Raw genomic sequence first — 7,757 nt, forward strand, 5'->3', positions numbered from 1 at the left:
TTGAGTGGCCTGTTTTACTGTGCATGTGTGGTCATTATACAAGGGTGCTACTTTTTTTCTCTCTCTTTTTTTTAAGTTGAGGTACATTATCCAGAGGTAAAGCCTGAAAAACAAGGGTTCAGTGGAAAGACTATGACTTACAGGTGAGGCATACAGGGAGGAGGAGACACTGAGTGGACATATAGCTGGTACAGGAATGATTACACAAAGAAATGATATTAGTGGTAAATACACCTGTAGAGGGAGGAGAAGCAGTGATTATCAGCGTCTATCAGAGATCAATAGTGATTATTCAGCTAACAGGGCTAACCACTATCTGCCTGAGCATAGATGCCACCAAGTCTGGTGTCTTATTAAGGTGTTTTATTTGTTTACAAAAACACAGAATGATGTGAAACTGCTGTTATATCTCCACTGTTCATTGCTGGTGGAACACATGGCAGTTAAATGTACACTCTGTACATTCTGTAGACCTTATTTAATGTCATGGGAATTTATCATTATTATTGTGGCAGTGTACATACCCCAATGCTAATGCTAAGGAAGCATTATTATAGTTGCACTGTATGAGGCCATCAGTGACCTGTAATCCCTCAACCCTGGTGGATTTTCATCATTGCTGAGGACTTCAACTAAGCAAATTTAAAAACTTTATTATCCAAACTATAGCAACATGTCAATTTTGCAGCCAGATAATTTAATACAGTGGATTTGGTCTCCACAAACATCAAGTCCTCATACAAAGCTATCCCCCTGCCCCCACCTGAGACTTTCTGACCACACCACAGTAATGGTAACTCCAGCATACAAACCACTGCTGAAGAGAGAAAAACTTGAAACAAAACAGGTCAGAGTATGACCAAAGGGAGCTGCAGAACTACTTTGAGTGCACAGACTGGAGCTCAGAGAGGCAGCATCCAGCAGCCATTACAAAGACGCTGACTACCTAGGCTACCTCATCGACCGGACACATCATCAAATGCCCTGTAGATGTTACATTCATGAAAACCACCCTAGTAACAATTTTATGTTCCCAGAATGTTCTGGGCATGTACGCCTTTGGTTGTCTATACAGTGCATATACGTTAGGTTTGGTTGCCACGTGGTTGCCATGGAAAGTTTTTCTGACGTTGCCCAAACGTTTCCTGTTGGTTACAACAACAACCTTCCCCTGCCCTTCCCCTAACCTTGCTGGTTGCATGTTTGGTTCCCTGAATGTTAGCCTAACGTCCCCCTGACGTTGTAGAATGTTGTGTTTTAGTTAGATTTTACTTGCAACTAATTAGCAACATCAACACAACTGTTAGCACATCTACATGAGAAAACTGTCAGTGATGAATGAACAGGCAAATTTGGTAGGTCTTGAAAGTTTAATGAGATAAAATATCAGTAACAAATTTGAATAAAAAAATGTTTGAAAATCAAATAGAAAAGTTTCTGAAAGTGTAACGGTGCATTCAATAAAACAATCATATATACACAAAACAGAATAAAATAGAAAAGTTTCTGAAACGGTGCATTCAATAAAACACATTCAAAACAGAATAAAATAGAAATAACAGTTTTTTAAAGTGTAACTGTGCATTCAATAACAAAAACATAAAATAGAATAAAAAATCACTTCACAAAAAAATAGAATAAAAATCACTGTTCACAAAAAAAGAATAAAAATTCACTGTTCACAATTCAATTGTCCATCCGTTGCTGCTGACCAGCTGATCTGAAAAGAAAAAGGAACAAATGTTTAAAAACAAGAACAATGAGCACATGTCCACAAAAGCATGATAAACCACCCGACTACCAACCACAAAATTTCTGTGATTGCACCAAATTAGAGAGCAGAAGTATACCGTCTGTGTGGTGCAAATTTTAGAGTCTGCCCAAGGCATTCCTCCACTTCAGCTTCCGTATGGCCGGGAAATTTTTTGACACATGCAGCTAGAAGGCAAAATAAAAGAAAGTTACACATCAAAACCTAGTCAGTCAAGCATGGCATAAAAGTGATGTGATCAATATATAAACACTTACCCTTTATAATCTTGCACAGAATGAGGTCATCAAAGGACATTTTGGCCCGTCTGCCCCGCAAGCTGTACTGGGCGAGTACCTCATTATTTGCCACTCGGCGTAGCATACGGTGAATGGCTGCCCCTAAACCTGCCCCTCCGACAGTTTCAAGAAAATGTTGCTGTAAAAAAATAAAAATAATTATACAATGAAAATTACTGTAGCGAGCTTATACAATACACACACACATGCACACAGATAGATAGATAGATAGATAGATAGATAGATAGATAGATAGATAGATAGATAGATAGATAGGGCAAATTACCATCTTGTTCCTCTTGTCTGGTTGTTCCAGACTCCTATCCAACTCCAGCAGCTCCATCACCATGCTGCATGGTTTAGCCAACACCACATCATCTTGCTGGAGTTGAGGCGTGTGTGTCGGGGCGTTGGTCTCCACCAATGACTCGATCTTGTCAAACCTAGCCTTGGTCCTGTCAAACCTAGCCTCGATCCTCCGCATCAAGCGACTTATGTGGGCCTCTGTGACTATGGGGACAAATGTGATGGAAGTTGTAATTTATAATGTACTTTCCTGAGTGAGTGAACTAGTTAAGTGTGTATAAAAGTACTTACTTCTCTCAAACATGGCTGCGATAGCTGAGACACCCTGTCCGTCATGAAGCGCCTGGCTGCTGGCTGAAGTTTTCAAAAAGAAAATATTAGTTTTCCTGTTCATGATTTTGTATTCCAACATCTGTAAATGGGAACTTGAAAGCAACTGTACTTTGAACAGAGTCAAAAGAGGTTTCCAGTGATTCTTGGAGGTGCCTGGCTGAGTGAATTGGGTGTAGTGCCCGGATGCTGGCTGAAGTTTTCAAAAAGAATATGTTAGTTTTCCTGTTCATGACTTTGTATTCCAACATCTGTAAATGGGAACTTGAAAGCAACTGTACCTTGAACAGGGTCAACAGGACTTGGGCTAGGGTGGTGAGGACTGGCTCCAGTCCTGGCTGGTGTTGACCCTGAAAAGATAGTGCATATGGATGTTAAGTCATTTATTGGGGGGGGGGTTCCTTATACATGGTATTCGCAAAAGAAGAACCTATGATAATACATTAGACATTTACAAATAAATTGAAAAACACTTACACTTGCATTGTGGTGGTAGGGGCATTGGGTCCTGCCGACCTGAAAAGAGCACACAAACATCAGATCAGTCACGTAATATGCACCGGTTATTCATCATGAATGTTAGCTCCAAGCTATGAATGATGATTTGGGAACTGTTAACTTACACACAGGGCTTCCAGGCACAGTCAGAGTCTTGGGTTGCTTCTTGGTTGCTGCTACCACTAGAGCAGAATCATCTGGAAGGAAAGACCATACAATGTGCAATGTAAATTTCTTGTAATTGACTTGAAAATGAACACTGAATTGAGTAACTAATGTTGTCATTAGTGAAGAGAGCTTACCATCATCAGAGGATTCGGAGACAAACCTCCTTGGGCGCTTACGCTGCCTTATTGCAAAAGTGTTCACATCATCCTCTGTCTCAACACTTGAGGACTCCATCAATTGCAAACACTTCTGTTCAGCTTTGGCGTATGGAAAATGACTTTTAGTCAGTAGCACAAAAAAAAACAGTGCTGCCATAGAGAGAACAATTCAGTATATTCTATGTAGTGCATAGCAGCGATAGCTCACCTGTTTCGTACCAGGTTTTCTTAACGGGATGTTTGGCCCAAGTTGTATTTGTATATATAAGTTGTATTGATATATATAGCAGATTTCTGCATACATCCGACTTGCAATTCGGTTTCAAAGCTGGTCTGTCCACAACTTTGTGTACAGCTGTATATATAGAAACTGTCGACTATTATATACGTAGAAATAGCGATGTCTACAGTTGTTTACTGGATGCAAGTAAGGCATTTGACAAAGTCCGTTACGGTAAATTGTTCACACTGTTGATCACTCGTGGCTTACCTCTGCCTGTTATTCGCCTGTTGCTGGACGGATACACTCGTCAGCAGGTATGTGTCTGCTGGGATGCATGTACATCCAGATGTTTTACCGTATCTAATGGTGTCAAACAAGGTGGGGTATTGTCACCAATCTTGTTTATAGTGTATATAGATGAACTAATTGTGACATTGGAGTGGTCTGGTATAGGCTGTCATGTTGGGCTTCATTACGTCGGCGTTCTGGGCTACGCTGACGACTTGACGCTGCTCAGCCCCAGTCTAAAGGCACTTAATGAAATGTTAGTTATATGTAGCACATTTGCTGTAAAATATAACATGTTTTAATGCTAAGAAAACTGCCTGTATAAAATTTGGATCAAATGTGAAGGGTAATGAAAAGGTTTATCTGGATGGATCTGTGATCGAGTGGGTTGATTATGTTAAACACCTTGGTCACTATGTGGACTCTGACCTGCGGGACAACCGCGACTGCACTGTGAAGAAAGGTGTTTTTAATGCTGCTGTAAATAAACTGGTTGTATTGTATGGTAAACTGCAAACATCTAATATTGTGTATCTGTTTCGCACCTTTTGTTGTTCTTTTTATGGATCTCAGTTGTGGGACTTTTCGTCAACTGGTTTTAAATCTTGTTGTGTTCAATGGAACAAGGCTTTGAGGAAACTTTTATGTTTACCGTACCATACACATTTCTGGTTATTAGGACCAATAACTAATCAACTGCATATTTTTGTCCAACTGCAAATCAAGTCCCTCAGATTTTTGTATAATATGTTTTATCATGTAAACCCTGTTGTTTCGTACATTGCAAAGGTTGCTCATTCATGTGCTATGTCTCAACTTGGTAGAAACATTGCTCATCTTCGTTATGCATATGACACTAATTTTAATGATGATTTGTTGTTGAATATCCGCCGGATACACAATGCATACGAGTTAACAGCTGACCAGAGTTCTATTGTCAGCATGTATCATGATATGTCCTCTCAATCTGTGGTCATACCAGGTTTCTCGAGGGAAATGTGTGGTTATGTTATGAATAATATATGTGTAAATTGATAGCTTGAAATTTGTTAACTGCTCTTTTCTATTTTTAATTTTTATGTTGCTGTTGGTTGTACTTAGAGTACGAAATAAAGACATACAGTGGAGAGTCATGTTTGCCCTTTGCCAGTCAGTAACTTTGTTGGCCCCAGTGTCTGCTGCTTGACCTTGTTCTTATGAACTGCTGTCTTTGAAATTTTGAGGATGGAATCAACCTAATGCTCTTTACCTCTGCCAGTAAAGCCAATATTTAACCCTTCTTTATCTCACTCAAAACTTTTCTTTTTGACTCTTTTGGTATGATGAGTAGATATTTTTGTATTACAATTAAATTTAAGGGGGGCGGCACGGTGGTGTAGTGGTTAGCGCTGTCGCCTCACAGCAAGAAGGTCCTGGGTTCGAGCCCCGGGGCCGGCGAGGGCCTTTCTGTGTGGAGTTTGCATGTTCTCCCCGTGTCCGCGTGGGTTTCCTCCGGGTGCTCCGGTTTCCCCCACAGTCCAAAGACATGCAGGTTAGGTTAACTGGTGACTCTAAATTGACCGTAGGTATGAATGTGAGTGTGAATGGTTGTCTGTGTCTATGTGTCAGCCCTGTGATGACCTGGCGACTTGTCCAGGGTGTACCCCGCCTTTCGCCCGTAGTCAGCTGGGATAGGCTCCAGCTTGCCTGCGACCCTGTAGAAGGATAAAGCGGCTAGAGATAATGAGATGAGATGAGATTAAATTTAAGGTACTACTAGCAATGCTTTTGCTATCCAAACTGGTCCTATTGCAAGAGGATAGTGATGACCACAGCAGTGGTTTTTTTTTTTTATACTTTTCCTTATTAAATAAGATTTGGTTCAGGTGATCACCTAATCAGTACCTCATTAAGTGAAATGAGGTGCGCTTGTGTTAGAATTCCAGCACAGAGACTCGAATGAAATGACTGCCATACATAGAGATGCTGAAATAAGAAAAAAATTGAAGTAGCTTAATTTTTTCCAAAGCTGTACTTTTAACAACACTCTGTAAATGTTAAGGAACTGAGTAGAGCATTTGCTATAGTTTTGAAAGTGAAATGTTATCCCATTCTTGTCTGATATACAGTTTCCATTGCTTAACAGTTTGGGGTCTCCTTTGTTGTATTTTGCATTTCATAATGTACCATATGTTTTCAATGGAAGACAGATCTGGACTGCAGGCAGGTCAGTTTAGCATCTGGATTCTCTTACTATGGACCCATGCAGTTACAATATGTGTAGAATGCAGTTGAGCATTGTCTTGCTGAAATAAGCAAGGTCTTATCTGAAAAAAAAAAATGTTGTCTGGATGGCAGCATGTTGCTCCAAAATGTGTATATTTTATTCAGCATTTAATGTTTTCTTCCCAGATGTACAAGTTACCCATGCTATGTGCAATAATATACCCCCATACCATCACAGATGCTGGCATTTTTACTGTGCACTGATATCAAGCTGGATGGTCCCTCTCCTCTTTAGCCTGAAGGATGGGGTGTCCATCATTTTCAAAAAGAACTTAAAATTTTGATTCGTTGGACCACAGGGTAGTTTTCTACTTTGCCTCTATCTGTTGTAAATGACCTCGGGCCCAGAGAAGGTGGCAGTAGTTCTGGATATAGTTTACGTATGGTTTTAACTTGCATTTGTGGATGCAGAGATGAACTGTGTTCACAGACGATGGTTTTCGGATGTGGGCGGAGTTTGTGGGGGGGCACTGCTCCCCCTGGTGGCTGAAATATGTAACAACATTAAGTCAAGGAAATGGCAAAATATAAATGTTTTTAAACGTACTGATATTTTAAATGTTTCAATTAAACTACATGCTAGTATGAAATTAATATGAATCCTATTATATTTTGTTTTGTAATAAATTTATTTTTCAGCAGTCATGTGACAGTGACGTTGACTGTTTCCGTTGGCTACGTGGTGGTTTCCCTCTCAGTATCAGTGTCTTGCTAGTCGCTGTTATTCAGTGAACGTAATACAGTTGTATATGTCAATAATTTAATGCAAATGGATATTCGGCGTTTTTTAAAATGTCCCTCGACCAACATTCCGCAAGAAGTCGAACAAGAGCCGCCAGGACCAACATGTAATGCGGACCTGGAAACACCTGGGACCAGGGCTCGAAATTAACTTTTTTTCTTTGTGTCCCCCAGTGGTCCCGAATTCTGTGTTGTATTGTCCCGAATGGAAGCAATAGTCTCCCCATTTTTTTCCTCTCTGAATTAACCAGTGGTTAATATTATCATATGAAGTTACTCTTATATTTGTAACTATGCGATTTTGAACCCTTTATATCATTTTTACAATAAGTCACAAGACACAAGCGACACATGTCCTATACATCATCTACTTCAAAATTACAGTTATTGCATTTTCAGTTTATTAAACTTTGGCGATCTCACTGTATGAATAGATACCCGTTTATTTAAAGGGGCCAACTAGCTCATTCAGAAAATGTTTCAACTCCCTACATCTGCAGTACACTTTAGTTGAAAATAAGACCCCTTTTATGTTCATTTCATCTACTTATACCTTGAATATCTGTTGGCATTTATAAGGCCAACTTATAATTTTCACCATTACCGTTATCCATTACCGTTATCCATTTTTATGAACTTTCCGTTATCCATTTTTATGAACTTTCCGTTATCCATTTTATGAACTTTTGCTGCCGAAACGTGGGTGCGAATGTTAGCAACATCAACATAGT

General features: G+C 39.7%; 1 protein-coding gene across 1 annotated transcript; it reads right to left on the bottom strand.

The window, feature by feature from the left end:
• Nucleotides 1-1,567: 1,567 nt before the first annotated feature.
• On the bottom strand, nucleotides 1,568-2,749 carry LOC132885546 (uncharacterized). Its single transcript, XM_060920312.1, has 5 exons — nucleotides 2,647-2,749; nucleotides 2,336-2,559; nucleotides 2,029-2,188; nucleotides 1,851-1,938; nucleotides 1,568-1,720 (listed from the first exon to the last, which is right to left on the bottom strand). The coding sequence occupies exons 1-5, from the start codon at nucleotides 2,747-2,749 to the stop codon at nucleotides 1,687-1,689; spliced, it is 609 nt and encodes a 202-aa protein (XP_060776295.1). The 3' UTR covers nucleotides 1,568-1,686.
• Nucleotides 2,750-7,757: the final 5,008 nt, after the last annotated feature.

Source organism: Neoarius graeffei, chromosome 1 (genome assembly GCF_027579695.1).
Source record: "Neoarius graeffei isolate fNeoGra1 chromosome 1, fNeoGra1.pri, whole genome shotgun sequence".
NCBI lineage: Eukaryota > Metazoa > Chordata > Actinopteri > Siluriformes > Ariidae > Neoarius > Neoarius graeffei.

Coding starts and splice junctions, on each gene's coding strand:
- LOC132885546 (XM_060920312.1), bottom strand. CDS start 2,749: ATGAACAGGAAAACTAATATTTTCTTTTTGAAAACTTCAGCCAGCAGC. Junction 2,189..2,335: donor CAGACAAGAGGAACAAGATG/GTAATTTGCCCT, acceptor ATTTTTTTACAG/CAACATTTTCTTGAAACTGT. Junction 1,939..2,028: donor TCTGTGCAAGATTATAAAGG/GTAAGTGTTTAT, acceptor TTTGCCTTCTAG/CTGCATGTGTCAAAAAATTT.